Source organism: Chiloscyllium plagiosum, chromosome 20 (assembly GCF_004010195.1).
Source record: "Chiloscyllium plagiosum isolate BGI_BamShark_2017 chromosome 20, ASM401019v2, whole genome shotgun sequence".
Taxonomy (NCBI): Eukaryota; Metazoa; Chordata; class Chondrichthyes; order Orectolobiformes; family Hemiscylliidae; genus Chiloscyllium; species Chiloscyllium plagiosum.
The window spans coordinates 43,709,184-43,730,069 of record NC_057729.1 but is presented as its reverse complement, the minus strand read 5'-3'; the positions used below and the strand labels follow the sequence as shown (position 1 = coordinate 43,730,069).

At 38.4% G+C, this 20,886-nt stretch overlaps 1 protein-coding gene across 2 annotated transcripts in view; it reads left to right on the top strand.

Moving 5' to 3' along the window:
- osbpl2b (oxysterol binding protein-like 2b) overlaps positions 1–5,310 on the top strand; it is a 71,455-nt gene extending 66,145 nt beyond the window's left edge. For both annotated transcript variants that reach the window (XM_043710639.1, XM_043710638.1), the window contains exons 14-15: positions 402–492; positions 1,330–5,310. In XM_043710639.1, the coding sequence (XP_043566574.1) occupies positions 402–492; positions 1,330–1,432 (194 nt within the window). In that variant the 3' untranslated portion in view covers positions 1,433–5,310. The remainder of the gene's footprint in view (positions 1–401; positions 493–1,329) is intronic.
- Positions 5,311–20,886: the final 15,576 nt, after the last annotated feature.

The window sequence follows — 20,886 nt, the reverse complement described above, 5'->3', positions numbered from 1 at the left end:
CTCCCTCTCCCTCTCCCTCTCCCTCTCCCCATTCCTGCATCTACTTTCTGACACTATCTGATAAATTGATTTGTCTTCTGCTTTATGTCCTCCTTAATTGATGGACTGCTGTAGACAGTCCAGTCAGAATGAGGTCTTCCAATGGATAGACTCCAGTACTGGTCAACATTAATTCACACTTACAGATATTTTTGGGTCACAGACGAGGGTGACCTGTTGTTTTCGTGCTGACAGAAATTCCTAGCAGAGTTTGTTTTTGGGTTGCATAGTTATCCATATTAACTGTAATTAATCATTTTAATTCTAATGCCAACACGCTAATACAGAGTTAAATCGTGAATAAGAACACAATTCAAGTTTATTTTTTAAATGTAATGTGATGCTTTTTTAAAAATTAACAGATATTGCTGGTGCTGAGAAAGAAAGACTAGAAGAAAAACAGCGAGCTGCTCGAAAAGAAAGATCCAAAAATGAAGAGGAATGGAGAACAAGGTTAATTTGTTTCCAGTTTACTGAGGGGGATAAATAACATTGAAGAACCTTTGGGACCAATAGGTTTTATTTTGTGTCTCATAATTCTGAGATTAATGTAGAACCTGTGGTTTAATCTGGGAATGGCCATTATTGAATGAGTTCTGGTATTGCTAGATCATTTTGACAAAATAATTCTGCCTATCTTTTTACTAAAATCTTTCTCTCTTTGTCCAAGAAGATAAATAACATCTGAAGTTATTTTAAAATGCAGTCATTTAAATACATGTTTCTTTTCCTTGCAATGAATGTTAAGTCTTGTATTATGAATTCTGCTCTTTAATAAGTTCAATGAATTAAATAAAGTATACTGTCATGTACATTTATATTTAAGAAGTGCTGTACATGCTTTGAAAAACACTTGTCAACAAATGGAGTATACTTGTACCTGAAACAACAGATAAGTAATAGTCATTTGATAGTGCTGAACTTTAGGTATTGCTCACAAAAGACACACTTTGTTGTAATTTTTTGACTTGCCCTTATCAGGACAATTCTCAAGTTTTCCACTTGAATTGATACTCTTGCAAATTGTCCTGATGAATGAAATGATAAGTAATAGCAATGCTGTTTGTTGGTTCAATTAGGTAAAACCCTACTGTGGAACTTTGGCTTGATTGGGATGACATAGTAATGAATACTGGGTAAAATGAATTTGCTGCAGAAATTCCGCTATATTGAGTCAAAGAGAAAAGCAAAGACCAAAACCTTTAATTTACTCCGAACTTTTATCGAAAATATTTGTTTAAATTGAAGCTTTGATTTTTTTTCTTCCCTCATTTCTTAATTCTTTTACAGGTGGTTTCGACAGGATATTAATCAGCACACACGAACAACAGACTGGATTTATACAGGAAAGTACTGGGAAAGAAATTACGAAGATTGTCCTGATATTTACTGAGGATTTTGTTCTTGAGTATTGTTGAATGTCGATCAAATGACTTTAACATTTCTACTACTTCTAAATCTTCTACCCTGGTTTTGTCTGTTTTGTTGTTTCTTTGTTTGACTTACACTCAATCCCAGAATCTCTAACTATAATGTTTATGTGCAATAACTGAAAAGAGGTTTTGGAATATTTCTCCCTGCTGTTCATATATAAATAATACAATGCTTAAATTGTTTTGCTAGCATTTCTAATCTGACATAATTGGGTGCTACTTCCAAGATTCAATGATTACAATAGAAATGTTTAGTGCAGTCTCATCCTGTCTCTGCATCCCCACTTCTACAAATGGCTAATGTGAATTATCCAGCTTGTTACTAAGCCACGCTGAAAGTTGGGGGGTAATGGCTGAGAGGTGAGAGGGGGTCCAGATTTGATCCCTGAGGTTTGTTAATTTTACCTAGATATGGCTGCTACAAACAGTTGTGTTTTACCAAGGTTAAGTAAGAATAAGCTGTTGAAAGGATTGTAGGAGTAAGGTGCTGAGGGTATCACAGCCCAAAGCAAACCAGTGGTCTCTTGATCGTTGGTATGTGCAAATGTAAATGATAGGTGAGGGCAAACATAAGTGCATATGTGAATCTACTTATTCTGAAATATCCTGCCGACAGTCACTACAAAGGTTCACAGCTGAATAATGGCAACTTGGATGAAGTATCAGAGAGCAATTAGTGCCCAGGTAACTAAACAAAAGTGTCTTCATGAGAAAAATGGAGGAAATCTGGCAAAATATACATTTAAACATGCTTTGCTTGTGGCTATGACTTGAAAACTAGGTACTTGCATTTTAAATGCTTAATCAAACTAATTCAATATACATACATCTGAATAAAGATTGCAATTCTATTAGAATGGTGTATAATCTAAGCTTTCTATTGATTTTTTTTCCTAATTTATTTCCCAAGAAATAGAACTTCACATCAGTACAGAAATGTTGATCTGTACAATAAATGTTACAATTGATATAGATTTTAATAAATGTGTTGGGAGTGGGGAAAAAGATTGGTTCAAAAAGTAGAGCTCCATAAATGACTTCTCAGTAATTAGACTATTGTATTAAAACTTGTTAGATGCTTTTCAATGAACCTGTAAATTGGTGAAGGCAGTTTAATAATACATGGCTGTTAAGCAGCCTATTACCAAAACAGTCCAGTGGTATTGCACACCTTATTGTCAAAAATGTCTCTTATTTTTAAAAAAAGCCCTTTGTTGATTTCGTACTTGCAGACATGAATAAATTTTCTCACTTCGGTTTTGGTGTTGCTTCTTTGAAATTTACACTTCTAATCTTCCATGTGTTCCTTACCTGAAGTATTGCTTTCGGTATGAATGGTTGTTTTTTGACTACCTGGAACAGCAGAATGTTGTGTAATGAATTTCTGTTGTTAGTAATGGATATCTTTGGCAATATGTCAGCACATCAGTGTGAAAGGATTCTTGTTTTACAAATCTTAAATTAAAGTTAAAAGAGTAAAAATGTCAGTAGCCCACAGTCATCGTCCATTCCCTTTTAGTTCAACCGCTGACTCTCTGTGAGAGTTGCCATTTGTTTTACCAGTAGCTGTTTTGCATTATGCACTAATGCATGTTTTGAGTGTTCCCAGATATGTACTCTTTTGAAAATGTATTAATGCCAGGGGCTGCTTGCATCATTGTTTATGTGAATCAAAAAACAAAAAAGTGTATCTGTGGATATTTTAATGCCAAAGTGATCTTTATTTTATCTATGTGCTTACGTGTAGGTGTTCTGAAGTCATGTTAAAATATTATTTCAACTTGAATTCACCGACAGTTTTGTGGAATAGAAAATCAAACTGTACAAAGATAAAACCTACTTTCACTGGGCTTGAAATTATGGGAACTTTTGCTAATAAATTAGTGAATTTTATTTACTGTTGATTGTTAAAAGCGAGCTATAAACTAAAGAAAAGCGGTAGCAATCCCATAGTTGAGAAGGTCCTCTGTAAATAACACATTCAGTAACAATTTTCATGAGTACAGAGATTGCTTTCTAATTTTCCCTTGTTCAGATCCTCCCAAATTTGGCATTTTTGTTTTTATGTTGGGAGAGAGAGAAAAGCGGAGGTGTTCAGTTTCAATTTCGAACCCTCTGCATATGCTTTGCACTTCCAGAAAATGATGGAGAAAGTGAATAATTTTCAAACACATTTTAAGAACTGGGAAATACTAAGTTTCAGCTTCCCAAGAGGAGTATAGATGTACTTTCAGGAATTCAAGACATGGTAAAATACAGTTTTGTATAAAAAAAACTCTTTGGACACAACTACCTGGGGAAAAATGCATAGAAACATGCATAAATAAACATATGCACCAACCTAGGAGGTTATATCTATAACCTGATTAATCTTTGGTGCTTAATTTTGCTCTCAATTGTAAATGAGGTTTCTAGTCAGTTAATTTGTTGTGCTTGATTGTTATGTTTATGGGATTGAGGTGTACAGGCGTAAATTCATCCAGCTACTGATATATTTTCAGCAGTCATTAGTATTCACCTGTATTGTGCTGGATAACTGAACTAAATAACATTGTACATGTTCCACGTAATACTTTAACAGCTAGCATTATTTTGTTTTTTACCCTTCACAGCAACATTATCAAAAACTATGCAAGTATAAGATGCACACTACTTCCAAAACAAATCACAGCAGTGTATATTATTAATATATCATTTTGTGTCCCATGAATTTTTTTGACCTTTTTAATGCATGAAACATGGACGTTTAATCAGATCACATACAATTTCAGAAATTATTGAATTGAAATTGGTCATTAAATGCTAAACAATTGAGAAATGAGAATACAGAGGTTGCTGACTGTTAAATTGAAGTTTGGAAAGAAAACTGAGATATTGAAAGAGACTATCTGTATTTTTGCTGTCAAATGAGCTGAAGTTTAAAACTACCAAATATGTAATATAGACTTTTATGTTCCAAAAAATAGTTCTAATACTTTCAGCTAAATATTTTTAAATAATGCAGAAAGCAGTCTTCTGTATTTGTGGTACAGAGTTAAAATTAGGATATTAGTTGATGCAACGTCTTATGGTACTAAAGGTTTTAAATATACAAAGTAGTAGAGAGAATTTGATTTTTGGTAGTTATTAACTCCAGTCTTAGCACAAATAATTCTTAAAATAATTCTTAATTCTTCAAATTAAACTTCTAAACCTTGTCCAGTTTTTATACTTAATTCATTTTGGTATGTGACATACTCCAAAATTGTCAAGACCTGAATTATGTTCATAATTGTTTTATGGAGTAATGATTTTAGAAAAAGCACTATTTCAAGTTCTATGATCTGACCCACTTTCCATGCTTTGTAAAAATTGGTTTACTTTCAAAATTATAAATATGTAAATTGTAGTAGTCTCTATATAGTATTTCTTAAAGCAAAATAATGTAATTTCAACTCACTTGATTGGGGATGATTTGAACTGTGTGATTTTTTTTGTTTAGAAAGTGACTTTTTTTTGCTACCTAGTTTACAAACAAACAGTCTCGTACACTATGATTTGTATTCCATATTGAGCTATGAAAAGTCAACTGATTTTGCCTTCTTGGATAGCTGCTTCTCTGTTGAATTGTTAAAAGTTGTCTCTTTGCCTTACTAAATGTTGCATGAAGAATTTAGTTCACAAAATATGAACACTTGTGTAAAATTGACTTATTTTTATAATATTTAAATGTCAAGACCATTAATAAAGCTTCAAATCAGTTGTAATATTTTTTCAAAGACTGCATAATTCTAAATTAATGTATGTTAAGTCAAAATGTATAAATATTTACTTAAAAATAAATTTTTTTGAAGTGTGAGTCAGTTTTTATATAAAAGGTCTTCTGTGGTGATGCCTGTAAGAGAAATAAGGAAAGATATGCATCCACATAGCACCTTTTGCAACCTCGTGCTACTCCAAAAGACCACAGCAAAATAAAGCAGTTTCGAAATGTAGTTAATGTATTGTGTTTAGATGCATATTTTGCTGAATAATTACCAATCTTCGGTTATGTTGCGCACAGTGGGCCAAAATTTCCACACCTAAAACTGAGCAAATCCACAGCAGGAGGACAAAACGGGGAGTGAAGGGATCTGCAGTTTCAATCATTCTGCTGGACATCGTTTTCACAGAGCCTGGAAAAGTGGCTGGCTGTGTCTTAAACGGTATTCTGAATGTTAATATAAGTAATTAGATGTTTCCTCCACACACAAGGGCTAGAGGGCCTTTCAGCCAAGTAGACTGCTAGTACAATGTACCAGCCTAACCTGACAGCCCACCTTGAGTTTACATTTGAGGTGGTGGCCACAGCTGCAGCTGGCACACTAATCTGGAATTTGGTCTCAGAGTTATGAGCTGACTTTGCAAAGTCGGAAAAGCAAACATTGGATAAAAGGTTTGACTTGCTTCCTGAACCAAAGGTGAAAATTCATCCCAGTGAGTCCAGATTTAGCAGGGTCTTCATATGAAGTATAGGGACAGAGCATGAGAGATTATTAGACCATAGGATATAGACATAATTCATTCCCGTTTTAACGTAATTTGTTCTCACTGCACATTGACTGTTACACATTGTTAGCAAAGCTTAGCACAATTTGGGAAGTAGTAGAATTGATTGAGACAGATGAGTTGCCAGACATCAGAGTCATTGATATATAGACAGAAACAGACCCTTCAGTCTAACTCATCCACGCCAACCAGATATCCTAAATAAATCTGATCCCATACGCCAGCATTTGGCTCATATCCTGCTAAACCCTTCCTATTCATATACCCATCCATATGCCTTTTAAATGTTGTAATTGTACCAGCCTCCATCACTTTTTCTGCCAGCTCATTCCTACACGCACCACTCTCTCTATGAAAAGGTTGCCCCTTAGATCCCTTTTAAATCTTTTTTTCTCTCACCTTAAACCTATGCCCTGAGAGTTTTGGACTCTGCTATCCTGAGGAAACTACCTTGTCTATTTACCCTGATTGTGCCCCTAGTTTTTTTTTAAACCTCTATAACTTCATCCCTCCACTTCTGATGCTCCAGGTAAAATAGTGTCAGTCTATACAGCCTCCCCCTATAGCTCAAATACTCCAACCCTTGCAACATCCTTGTAAATCTTTTCTGAACCCTTAAGGATTTTGCAACATCTTTCCTCTTGCCAGGAGATCAGAATTGCATGTAGTATTCCAAAAATGGCCTAACTGATGTTCTGTTGTAGCTGTACAGGACCTCCTAACTCCTATACTCAGTGCACTGACCAATAAAGGCGAGCCTACCAAATACCGTCTTCACTATCCTATCTACCCGCAACTCTACTTTCAAGGAACTATGAACCTGCACTCCAAGGTCTCTTTGTTTAGCAATGCTTCTCAGGACCTTATATATTTAATAGTAAGTCCTGCCCTTATTTGCCTTTCCAAAATGTAGCACCTCACATTTATCTAAATTAAATTCCATCTGCCACACTTTGGTCCATCTGATCAAGAGGTTGAGGGGTTGGGAGAGACAACTCAGATGCTACGATGGCACCACTAAGCGTAGGTGGTGAAGTGTCATAAGCAGTTTCCATTATAAATATAGACTGAAGAACTTGATGATGTACAGATATGAATTTATGCATTGTATGGACAGGAATGGTAGGTATAGGTCTAAAATTTTCAGTATATCATTCTAGAGGATCTCCCATGGTTTTGCCCACAAGTTTGGGATAAATAGGACATTTGTGTGACTAAAAATACGTATGGGAGGCTGAACCTATAATGCATAAGACTGCTTGTCTATTGATTGAAGTGTGAAAGCGTGACTCACAAAATGGTCAGACAAAATACCAGATACTGTAAAAATTTCTGCAAGTCAGGCAGGTTCTGTGAAATCTAAGTTAATGTTTCAGATGAATGACTTATCAATGTTCTGTGAAACTTACGTAGACATTTGTAGTCCATTACTGATTGGTTAAATAAGGTGTAATATGTTTGGCACAGACTTTTGCATGGAGTAAGGTTCAATGGAAAACATTTTTAAGACCAGTGTGCAAGTAATATTGACAGAGCAGAGATTGCATGCACCCTAATATATCAATCAAACATTTGGCAATGTGTTTAACCAAAGACATATTGAGCATTGAATCACAGAATCCCTACAGTGTGGAAGCTATTTGGCTCATCGAGTCTCCAAAGAGCATCCCCCTCCCCCTCCACCGGCCCGCAACATCTCTGCATTTCCCATTGCTAATCCACCTAGCTCGTATATCCCTGGACACTCTAGACAATTTAGCATTACCAATCCACCAATTTGCACATTTTTGAACTGTGGGAAGAAATCGTAGCACCCTTTGAAAACCACAGGGAGAATGTGAAAACTCCACACAGTCACCAGATGGTGCAATCAAAGCCAGATCCCTGGTGCTGTGAGGCAGCAGTGCTAACTACTGAATCACCATATTGTCTTTAACTGACAAAAATGCACAGTTTGTCAAAGATTTTAGTGTTGCACTCATTGGGACAGTTCACAAAAAAAGCCAAAGTAAAGGAAAAACAACATTTATACTGTATGAGCAGAGAGTGCTGATTGGAAAGTGGACTGTGACTGGTAAAGGCTTTGTCATGGAAAATGCACCAGTTAATTATGACTGACACAACTGCCAAGTTTTGTTTACATTTTAAACAAGGTAGTTCGACTCCAATTGGTCCAAACATTGGGAAGTATTGGGTGAAAATGATAAATTATTATTGGCTGGTAGCTGTGAGTATAAACTGTGATATAGTTTGTGATATAACCTTATTAAAGGGATGTTATACACAGGCTATTTGAACACATAATTATGTCCCAAATTGAAACAGCTTTTTTTGTAAAAGTGAGAAATATGGCCAATAAATTTACATTTTTGTTAGTAATATTGCTACAGATTAGTATTTAAAGGAAGTTAAATTGTGAATTGTGTGAATGAGTAAGATAGTTCAAATGTAATAAATATAAAATCTTGCAATAGACTTCTAATTCTGTTACAATGGAGATAGAAAGCAGCAACAATAAATTGTTACCAGTTGACATGAGAATGTGGATCAAATGCAGGTAAAAAGAATTGAGGGAGAAATGTGATAGTAAAACAAGTCTTTTTTTTATTTTGAGGGAAATTGCAAGAAATAGGGCATAAAGTAGACCTGAGTTATGGCATAGTGGGAACTTGTCTCCTGCTTTTGGTTCAGGGGAGTGAGGGACAGTTTCTTGGGGCAAAAGGAGTCGTATTTATTGTGAACTGTGAAAGATAGTAATTGACTTTGAGGACAGGACTTATACACTTAATGATAAGGTCCTAGGGAGTGTTGCTGAACAAAGAGACCTTGGAGTGCAGGTTCATAGCTCTTTGAAAGTGGAGTCACAGGTAGATAGGACAGTGAAGAAGGTGTTTGGTATGCTTTCCTTTATTGGTCAGAGTATTGAGTACAGGAGTTGGGAGGTCGCTGTACAGGACATTGGTTAGGCCACTATTGGAATATTGCGTGCAATTCTGGTCTTCCTATCGGAAAGTTGTTGTGAAACTTGAAAGGGTTCAGGAAAGATTTACAAGGATGTTGCCAGGGTTGGAGGATCTGAGCTACAGGGAGAGGCTGAACAAGCTGAGGCTGTTTTCCCTGGAGCGCGGAGGCTGAGGGGTGACCTTATAGAGGTTTACAAAATTATGAGGGGCATGGATAGGATAAATAGGCAAAGTCTTTTCCCTGGGGTCGGGGAGTCCAGAACTAGAGGGCATAGGTTTAGGGTGAGAGGGGAAAGATATAAAAGAGTTCTAAGGGGCAACATTTTCATGCAGAGGGTGGTACGTATATGGAGTGAGCTGCCAGAGAATGTGGTGGAGGCTGGTACAATTGCAACGTTTAAGAGGCATTTGGATGTGCATATGAATAAGAAGGGTTTGGAGGGATATGGGCCGGGTGCTGGCAGGTGGGACTAGATTGGGTTGGAATATCTGGTCGGCATGGACGGGTTGGACCGAAGGGTCTTTCCATGCTATACATCTCTATGACTCTATGACTAGACAGGCTGATGGACTAAGCTGACATGTGACGGATGATAATTAGTGTATAGTAATAAATATTGGTAGGAAGAACAAGAATGAGTAATGTAACTTTTAGGATACAATTCTAAATGAAGTGCTGGAACAGAGACTTGGGGGATTATGTCCCGAAGTCCAAAGATGTGAAGATTAGGTGAATTGGCCATGCTCAATTGCCTGTAGTGTTCAGGGATGTGTAAGTTAGGTCAATTAGTCGGGTAAAATATAGGATAATAGGGTAGGGGAATGGGTCTGGTTGGGTTGCTCTTCGGAGGATTTGTGTGGACTTGTTGGGCCGAAGGGCCTGTTTCCACACTGTAGGGATTCTATGTACCAAATTATTGAAGAAGGCAAAACAGGCGAAGAATGTCATTAAAGAGATGAACAGATTTTGGACTTTTTAATTAAAGACTTAAGAAAGGAAGTTACATGAATCTTTAATATCACTGATTTTTCAGCAAGGCGTTCGATAAGGTTCCCCACAGTAGGCTATTATACGAAATACAGAGGAATGGGATTGTGGGAGACATAGCAGTTTAGATCAGTAATTGGCTTGCTGAAAGAAAACAGAGGGTTGTAGTTGATGGAACATGTTCATCTTGGTGTCCAGTTACTAGCGAAGTACCGCAAGGGTCGGTGTTGGGTCCATTGCTGTTCATCATTTTTATAAATAACCTGGATGAGGACTTAGGGTGGGTTAGTAAATTTGCAGACGACACTAAGGTCGGTGGAGTTGTGAATAGTGACAAAGGATGTAGTAGGTTGCAGAGAGACATAGATAGGCTGAATTGAGAGGTGGCAAATGGAGTTTAATGTGGACAAGTATGAGGTGATACACTTTGGCAGGAGTAATTGGAATGCAAAGTACTGGGCTAATGGTAGGATTCTTGGGAGTGCAGATGAGCAGAGAGATCTTGGTGTCCAGGTACACAGATCCCTGAAAGTTGCCACCCAGATTGACAGGGTTGTTAAGAAGGCATACAGTGTTTTGGCCTTTATTAAAAGAGGGATTGAGTTCCAGAACCAGGAGGTTATGCTGCAGCTATACAAAGCTCTGGTACCGCCACACTTGGAGTATTGTGTACAGTTCTGGTCACCACATTATAAGAAGGATGTGGAAGCTTTGGAAAGGGTGCAGAAGAGATTTACTAGAATGTTGCCTGGTATGGAAGGAATATCTTATGAGGAAAGGCTGAGGGCCTTGAGGCTGTTCTCGTTAGAATAAGGTTGAGAGGTGACTTAATAGAGACATACAAGATAATCATAGGGTTAGATAGGGTGGATAGGGAGAGCCTTTTTCCAAGTGTGGGGACGGCAAACACGAGGGGACACAACTTTAAAGTGAGGGGAGATAGGTATAAGACAGATGTCAGAGGTAGTTCTTTACTCAGAGTAGTAAGGGTATGGAATGCTTTGCCTGCATCGATAGTAGATTCGCCAAGTTTAAGTGCATTTAAGTCGTCATTGGACAGGTAAATGGATGTACATGGAATAGTGTAAGTGGGATGGGCTTCAGATTAGTATGACTGGGCGGCGCAACATCGAGGGCCAAAGAGCCTGTACTGCGCTGTTATGTTCTATGTTCTATGTTTTGGCTTCACCTGGAGCCAATTCTATGCACTACTGTTGAAGAAAGATGTGTGAATGCTTTGAGAATGTGCAAATACGATTTGCAAGAGGATCTGGGGAAGACGAACTTCAGTTAGAGAGTTATAGAGATGTACAGCACAAAAACAGACCTTTCAGTCCAACTTGTCCATGCTGACCAGACATCCTAATTTAATCTAGTCCCATTTTCCAACTTTTGTACATATCCTTCTAAACCCTTCCTATTCACATACCCATCCAGATGCCTTTTAAATGTTGTAATCTTACCAGCCTCCACCACTTCCTCTGGCAGCTCATTCCATACATGCATCACCCTCTGCATGAAGAAGTTGCCCCTTAGGTCCCTTTTATATCTTTCCACTCTTACCTTAAACCTATGCCCTCTAGTTTTGGACTCCCCCAACATGGGGAAAAGATCTTGATTATTCAGCCAGTCCTTGCCCCTCATGATTTTATAAACCACTATAAAGTCACCCATCAGCCTCCGACACGATAGGTAAAATAGCCCCAGCCTATTCAGCCTCTTCTTATTGCTGACAACATGTTTGTATATCTTTTCTGAACCCTTTCAAGTTTCACAACATCCATCCTATAGGAAGGTTGCTTAGTTGAAGAAACACATTAATGGTTACCCTACCTATTCAGCTTTAAGTCTAGACGGCCCTTTCAGAGTCCACTCTAATTTTGTCTTTAACTCAATATGTCCCTCACTAGCAATCTTAACCAAGATTTTTACTTCCAGCAACATCATTCCTTTCTCACTAGGTCTATTCCAATTTTTTATTTGGAATCGTAAAACAGTTATAGCATAGGCCATTCAGCCCACCAATACTCCAAAGGTGATTATGTTGGCAGAGTGGAGAAACTGAAAGCAGTGGTGATGCTCCATAGAGAAGAGATTTCAAAATCATGGAAAGAGTTTATAGAAAGAAACTTCCCTTTGGCAGAAGGTCAAGAAAGGAAGGATGTGGAGTTAAGATGATTGACAAAAGGAGTCATGAAAAAATTGATTTCATAGCAAATAGTGTTACTGTGTCAAATTGTTGGCACTTCTTCCCTATCAGCAGTAAGTTTACCTACACTAAATAGACTTTTGCAGATCAAGAAGGCAGCTGACCGCCATCTTCTCAAGAGCAACCAGAGGTGAGCAATAAATGCTGGCTTAGCCAGTGAAGCCCACAAATCGTGAATGAATTTTTTAAAAAGTATCTACAATTTGGAATCGGATTCTTTAATGTCGATGAATGCAAATTTAATCACTATGTCCCAAATGGAATTGGAAAATTACCTGAAGAAAAATTAATAATAGGTTTATAGAGAAAAGGTAGGGAATCGGGATTAATTGAGTGGCTTTTGCAGAGTGCTGTCATGGACCCGGTGGGCTGAATGGCCTGTGCTATAACTGTTTTACGATTCCAAATAAAAAATTGGAATAGACCTAGTGAGAAAGGAATGATGTTGCTGGAAGTAAAAAACCTGGTTAAGATTGCTAATGAGGGACATATTGAGTTAAAGACAAAATTAGAGTGGACTCTGAAAGGGCCGTCTAGACTTGAAAGCTGAATAGGCAGGGTAACCATTAATGTGTTTCTTCAACTAAGCAAATGGACCAATCATGACTAAGGCATGCACACTCTGAACTAGTAAGAGTAAGTTGGTGTATTAAACCAATGTTAATCATGTAGAAGAAAGTCAACAAAGAGGCAAGGAAAAGCAGACAGAAAAAAACTAAAGAGAAATGTTCAAAAAATACTTTTAAAATTCAACAAAATTTAAATCTGAAGTAATGAGAATCCCCACTTGAAGATACTTTATTGGTGCTACTAATACATTTGGTAGAAGTGAAGACTTATCCAATTAGATAAGTGAACGGACAAGTTATATTTTTTTTCTAGCACGTTTTGTGGTAGGTGCTGTAACTTTACAGTTAATTCACAATTATTTCTTTCACCTAAAATCAGAGAAATAAATTAATAATTCCATAAATTCTTCCTAAAAGCATTAATATATTGGATATTTTTACTGTTTTAATCCAATAGATTCTTAATTTACTTACTCATCAATAACCTGGAATCTAAAACATTGAACTGAATTTCATCAAGATCAGCCCTTTGTCAATTCTAAAGATTTTCATAGAGGGTTTCTCTCTGTAAACTCTAGCTAGTTATCTTGTGTAATTCTCTGCTATTCACCTCATTATGTATGTACTATGCTCCTACAGGATCGTGCAAGTGCTACATTGTGTTTACCAGCTACTGCTGGCATCTTGTAGGATTTATGCCACCCATGCCATATTTAAATACCAGTTGTGCACCAGTTCAAATGCTGCAAGCCAGGAGTAACCCTTCACAGCTGCGGTGTTAGAATTGCCTAGTGATAGTCAATAGAGGCACCTGCATTTGCTGACAGAGGCTTGAAAGTTCTGGTGGAAGGAGTGCTGGTGAGGAAAGCTGCCCTTATTCCTGTGGACCTGACTGCCCTAGACTGAAGCTACCGCCCAGGTCAATGCAGTGTCCATGGTCTGAAGGATAACCCAACAGTGCAGGAAGGAGGCTAATGACTTTCTGTACTTTGCAAGGCCAAATGCCTCTATCTTTTCACTGGTACCTCACACCGACTCTAACTCTGCCACTGCACACATGGGCTACCATTTTTACTACTGCATAATGCATCTTCCCTCAATGCTTCTCATCCACCCATCCTTCCTGCCCTCTGCATTTTGTACACACTATCTCTGGCACCTCACCATCATTCTTCCACCAGTACAAGCAGTTGTGCCATCCAGTATAGCACTGTATCCCTCCCTACATCTCATTGCAGAAACGAATGGCCTGCAGTTTTGCTAAATAGCCAGGATGGGTGGTGGAGTTCTTGGTGTTCATCAGCATACTCAATACGAGGAGAAGATAGAGTCATACAGCATGGAAACGGACCCTTCAGTCTAGCTAGTCCATGTCGACCATGTTCCCAAATTAAACTAACCCCCTTGCCTGCATTTGGCTGTTTGTCCTCAAAGGAGAAAGTGAACACTCCAGCTGCTGGAGAAATCAGAGTTGAAAAATGTGGCACTGGAAAAGCACAGCAGGTCAGACAGCATCCAAGGAGCAGTAGAGTCAACATTTCGGGCATAAACCTTTCTCATTCCTGATGAAGTGCTTATGCCCGAAACGTCGATTTTCCTGCTCCTCGGATGCTGTCTGACCTGCTATGCTTTTCTAGCGCCACACTTTTTGATTCCTTTTTCCTCCAAATCTTTCCTATTCATGTACTTATCCGAATGTCTTTTAAATATTGTAACTGTACCTGAATTCATGACTTAATCTGGCAGTTCATTTCACACATGAACCACTGTCTGTGTAAAAATAAAGTTGCCCCTTGTGTCTTTTTAAAAACATTTTCCTCTCACCTTAAAGATATATCCCCTAATCTTGAACTTTCCCATTTGAGGGAAAAGACCTTTGCCATTTACCTTATATATGCCCCTCATGGTTTTATAAACCTGTATAGGGTCATTTCTCAACTTCCTATGCTCCAGTGAAAGAAGTCCAGCCTATTCACCTATTTTTATAACTCTTGCATTGCTAGATCAGTTCTAAGTCAATCCCATTTAGCACACAAGAAACAAGTGATAGATACAAGGCAATGGATGGTATCCTTATGATAAAGATAGGACTTTCTCTCTAAAAGAATTGGTAGGTGGTCACTCTTACAAACACTGTCATGGACAGATACATCTGTGGCAGACAGATTGATAAGGACAAGATTAAGTATGTTTTTCCCCTTATTGATTCCCTCACCACCTGCTGCAGATCCAGTATAGCAGCAATGTCCTTTAAGATTGAACCATTGAAGTTCCCCACCCAAAATACATTCTGCACTTTTGACATCCTCAATGCTTTATCCAATGATGTTCAACATGGGGAGGAAAAGCACAGTAATCGACAGGAGGTTTCCTTGCCCATGTTTGACCTAGTCCCATGAGACGTTTGGTATGGAGTTCATAAAACCATAAGAATTAGATCATTTGGCTCAATTAGTCTGTTCTGTCATTCAATCTTGGCTGATAGGTTTCACAACTCCGTTGTCTTCCTCTGTCTTAATTATGCTCAATGATTTGGCCTCTGCAGCTTTTGTAGCAATGTGTTCCACAGATTTACTGCCCCCTGGCTGAAGAAATTTCTCCTCATCTCGGTTCTAAAAGGTTGTCCTTTCACTGTGAGATAGTGCCCTTGGGTCCTAGTCTCTCCTACTAATGGAAACATCTGTGTCCATTCTATCCAGGCCTCTCAATATTTTATAAGTCTAAATAGAATCCCTCCTCAACCTTCTAAGTTCCGTTGAGCACAGATCCAGAGTCCTCACCACTCCTCATATGACATGTTCTTCATCCCCTGGATCATTCTTAACCTCCTTTGGACCTTATCAAAGGCCAGCACATCCTTCCTTAAATACAAGGATCAAAACTGTTCATAATATTGCAAATGCAGACCGACCAGAGCCTTATACATTCTGAGCACTACATCTCTGCTTTTGTGTTCCAGTCTTCTCAAACTGAATGCTAACATTGCATTTATTATTTTAACTGCCAACTGAACTTGCATGTTAACTTTAAGAGAATCCTGAACTGGCATTCCTAAGTCCCTTTCTGCTTCAGATTTCTGAGGCCATTCCCAATTTAGAAAATAATCTAGTTTTCTATTCCTATCAAAGTGCATAACCTGACATTTTCCCACATTGCATTCCATTTGCCACTTCTTTGCCCACTCTGCTAGCCTGTCAAGTTGTCCTGCAGCCTCCCGCCTCCTCAACACTATCTGCCACCTATCTTTGTGTCATCTGCAAACTTGTCAATGTATGAATTCCAGGGCAAACCACTTCCAAATGTGTCACACTGTTCTACCACCTCTGCTGGGTCTGTCCTTCCAATGCGAAAGGACTGAATCCAGGGATAGTGATGGCATTGCCTGGGACATTGTGTAAAAGTATGTTTCCTTAAGTATGATGATATGCAACTGTTGCTGATTCATCTGTTAACTAGTCTCAGATAATAAGGCCCCTGCATGGTCCACAGGGCTGAATTTGCTGTTGATGTTTAAGGTCCATTATTTGATGCCAGCAGGTCTGTTTGGTTTTATTTCTTTATTCGAGGCATTTCAGCAGTTGATACCACATTGCCATGGGCCCGTGCTCACATGGAATGGCAGACCAGGTAAAACTTTTGTTCTGTAAAGAATATTACAATACCAGATAAAAGCTTAAAGCAATCTGCAATGTTTCGTGGTCACAATAGACTTTTAATCTCAGATATTTAAATTGAATTCAAATTCCACACTCACCATGATGAGATACAAACCTGAAAGCATGAACATTATCTCAGTCTCTGGATTACTAATCCAGCAACAACACCTTATGCCATCACTTCCCCATTCTTCCCATTCTACACTTTTAGATATTATTTTTACAGGTATTAGCTTAATTGCACTTTGATTAGCTTCCCTACAATGTAGAAACAGGCCATTTGGCCCAACAAGTCCACACTGACCCTCCGAAGAGTAACCCACTCCGACCCATTCCCCCTACTTACCTTTGTTGTTGAAATAACTTCACAGAGGCTGGTATCCCATCACCAAGTCACCCTTTATTTACATTTGAACAGTGTTCAAATATTGAGGTATGGTATTGCCTCATACAGAGTTAGGCACCAGAGTGTTAGTATCCCTGACACTGAACCTCAGCTAGGGCTCACTATGGAACAGTTTAACAGCCCCAGTCAGGGAGCTCACATTCTATGAGGTCCAGTGGCTGACCTTGTTACAATCACTACATCTGTGTGCTGCCTGTAAAATTCAACACATAAGGGGATATTAACGTTGTGGTAATAACTATTTAAATCTAAAACTCTGGAGCACGAGTTCATAACTCACCACAGCATCTGGAGGAATTTAAATTCAATTCATTAATATATCAGGAATAAAATACTAGTCCCATTAATAATGATCACAGAGCTATCTGATTGTTTTAAAAGCCCAACTGATTTACTAATGTCCTTCAGGGGAGGAAAACCATCATCCATATCCAGTCTGAGTGACTTGAGACACACATCACTATGCTTCACAGTTATCTGAAATGGATCAGTATGCAATCTCCACTCAAGGACAAATAGGCATTAGCAATATCAGTAATGCTTACATCTCAAGAATGAATTTTTTGAAATGTAATTCAGACCATTGCATCCATGTACATAATATTTCAAAAATAGATTTTCCTCTAGCCTTTAATATTTTCTAATAATCACGAAATTTAGTGGATTGTTGGCCCTTATTTCAGGGGACAGAATAAGCATTCTACAATTATATGAAGTCCTGGTGAGACCATGTCTGAAGTACTGTGTGGAATGCTGGTCCCCTTATTTTATTCTGAAGATATATGGCATAGAAACAAGCATTTGGCCCAGAAAACCCATGCCAGTATTTATGCTTCACTTGAAACTCTTTATATTCTTTTTTTCATCTAAACAATTCCCTTCAACTATTCCTTGCAATAACAAGTCTCACATTCTTATTACTCTTTTGATGAAGATGCTGTTTCTGAATTTTCCGTTGAATTTCTTGGAGACCAACTTGTTTGATGGTTTCTAGTTATGTTCTTCCCCACAAGAGAAAACACTGTATTCAGTCTTTTCAAAATCTTTCATACCTTTTCACATTGATTTAATATAGTTTGACATCCTTGCCGAACAGAAACATCAGTCACAGGTTGAAAATGTGACATCTGATAGAGAACAGAGTTCAAGAGTTCCACTACCTTTGTGTGAAAATGCACTTCTTAATTTCACTCTTAAATGAACTAGTTTTAATCTTAAAGTCCTCTTGATTTCCATTCTCCATCCAACGACAAAACATTCTCCATCATTTTAACCAGCTCATTTAGATTATTCCTCAACATTATAAAAAAATGCATGATTATGAAATCCGTCCTGATAATTTAACCCTTTTAGATGGTGATTCTTTGCTGTACCCCTTCCAATGCCTTCCTTCCTGAACACAAACCATAGCTCTCTATAAATCACAGAAGACTTATTTTCTCACTTTTAAATGTCAATCTTAGATAAGGGGTGAAAGTCTCTTGGCTTTTTATGATCACAGTTTGTATCTGTACACAAGTTTTGTGATTTGTGTACGTGGGACTTTGCCGCTCTCTCACTCCCAGTCTCTCGCTGGTAAAAAATTATTTGATTTGTTTTCTTCAGATTCAAAGTAGATGACCTCAGACTATTAGCTATATAGTGTTATACATATTTGCAACCTATAGTTTCTCATATCAGTTCACTGAACCAAACTTTTTATTTATCAGATTGGCTAAAATATCTTATTGATTAAATGCACTAAATAACATGAACTGAAGACAGGAGAAATCTTAGCATCATACCTTTTTGAATGCAGGTGGAGTCTCATGACTATTTTTAGGGCATGATGATGTTAAAGAGTTTGTTAGAAACACAGAATGATCAATTACACCATCAGTTGCCTACGTCAATACAGGTCAAAATGCAAGTGGCTATGGTCAGAAAGGATGCAAATAAAGGATTTGCCAAAGATTACAGTGTCATGCAACTGAAATGATATATTGAACAAACCTAGATTGTTGTTAAGTCTTTCAATTTTTAGGATGGGTTGCAGGTTTAGGTTCATTTATATGTAAATTCCAGAACTTCTTTTATGTCACATTCTTGAGATAACTTAGGGTTTTATTAAAAAAAGTTGACATCTCAGCTCAGACAATGCATTAAAGGTGTGAGGTTAGAATCTGTCTGTATCCCAACCTCAAGTCAGACTGGTTCTATTTCCAAAGTGGAATTTACAAAATATTACATAGATTGACTGCCTGCATTGACTGCCTGCAGATTGTGCATTTTTTGAGCAAATCCTTAAGTTACAGGAAGGATGTGGAAGTGTTGGAAAGGGTAAAGAGGTGATTTGCAGGATGTTGCCTGGTATGGAGGGAAGGTCTTATGAGGAAAGGCTGAGGGACTTGAGGCTGTTTTCGTTAGAGAGAAGGTTGAGAAGTGACTTAATAGAGACATACAAGATGATCAGAAGATTAGATAGGGTGGACATTAGAGCCTTTTTCCTTGGATGGTGATGGCTAGCACGAGGGGACATAGTTTTAAATTGAGGGTTTATAGATAATGGGAGTTAGGTTATCTACTCAGACAGTAGTAAGGGTGAGTCTCGGGCATTTAAATGGTCAGAGGATAAATATATGTGTGATAATGGAATACTGGAAAAGTGCAGTAGGTCACGCAGCATCAAAGGAACAGGAGAATCGACATTTCGGGCATAAGCCCTTCTTCAGGAATGAGCTTATGCCCGAAACGTCAATTCTCCTGTTCCTTTGATGCTGCCTGACCTGCTGTGCTTTTCCAGCAACACATTTTTAAGCTCTGATCTCTAGCATCTGCAGTCCTCACTTTCTCCTAGATGATAATGGAATAGCGTAGGTTAGATGAGCTTCAGATTGGTTTCATAGGTCAGTGCAAAATTCAGGGCTGAAGGACTTGTACTGTGCTGTAATGTTCTATGTTCCATGTTATCTCAAGAAGTTCTGGGATTTACATATTAATGAACCAAAACCTACAACCCATTCTGAAAGATGAAAAACTTAAGAACAATCTAAGTTTGTTCATTATATCATTTCAGTTGCATGACACTATAAACTTTTGCGATAAATTCTGTGTCTGAATACTGCTCTGGAGCTTTAGGAGGCAGTAAACAACACCCAATGACACAGCATTTCCTCTCAACTGTGCCTCAACCAAACCTGACAAAGCAAGTGTAGTGTCATCAACAAGGTAAAAACAATGACTGCAGATGCTGGAAACCAGATTCTGGATCAATGGTGCTGGAAGAGCACAGCAATTCAGGCAGCATCGAGGAGCTTCAGCTCTTCCAGCACCATTGATCCAGAAGTGTAGTGTCATGATGATTGGTCCCACTGCATAACTACCTGATGAAGGAGCAGCGCTCTGAAAGCTAGTGCTTCCAAATAAACCCGTTGGACTATAACCTGGTGTTGTGTGATTTTTAACTTTGTCCACCCCATTCCAACACCGCCTCCTCCACTGCATTAAAGAGGGCAATTCAACGTCCATTATTTGTATACTATTTTGCTGGAGGATCAGCTCCTAGCTCCAATTCCCAGACTTTACTCTGCTGATCTGCAAACTCTTTCAGATCAAGAAATTATCCAATACTCTTTTGAATACCTCAGTTGTATCCTCCTCCACTGTAACCTTAATGCAATGTAAATGTGCTGTGTAGAGCTGATGTGGAGTATAAACATTGGCATGGACTAGTTTTTGTGATGTTTATTTGTCTGGTTCCTGTGTCTTAAGGCTTTATGTGGCTGTTGTTGATTTGATTTGATTTCTTATTGTCACATGTACAGACAGATGGTACTATATGTTTGTTGAGACCGAAGCAGCTGATCTGATGGCTAATGAGAATCCAGGCCACGTACAGTGCATTGGAGGGGCTTTGGTTGACCTGTTAGGGAGGTGCAGTACCGCTCTGTAGCTATAGGAGGCAGCAAACAGCGCCCAATGACACAGCACTTCCGCTCAGCTGCGCCTCAACCAAACCAGACAAAGGAAGTCTTGTGTCGTAATGATTGACGGCCAGATTAGCCATTCAAAGGCCAGACTCCGCCAGGCGGGTGCGGGGGGAACCAATGGGGTTAGA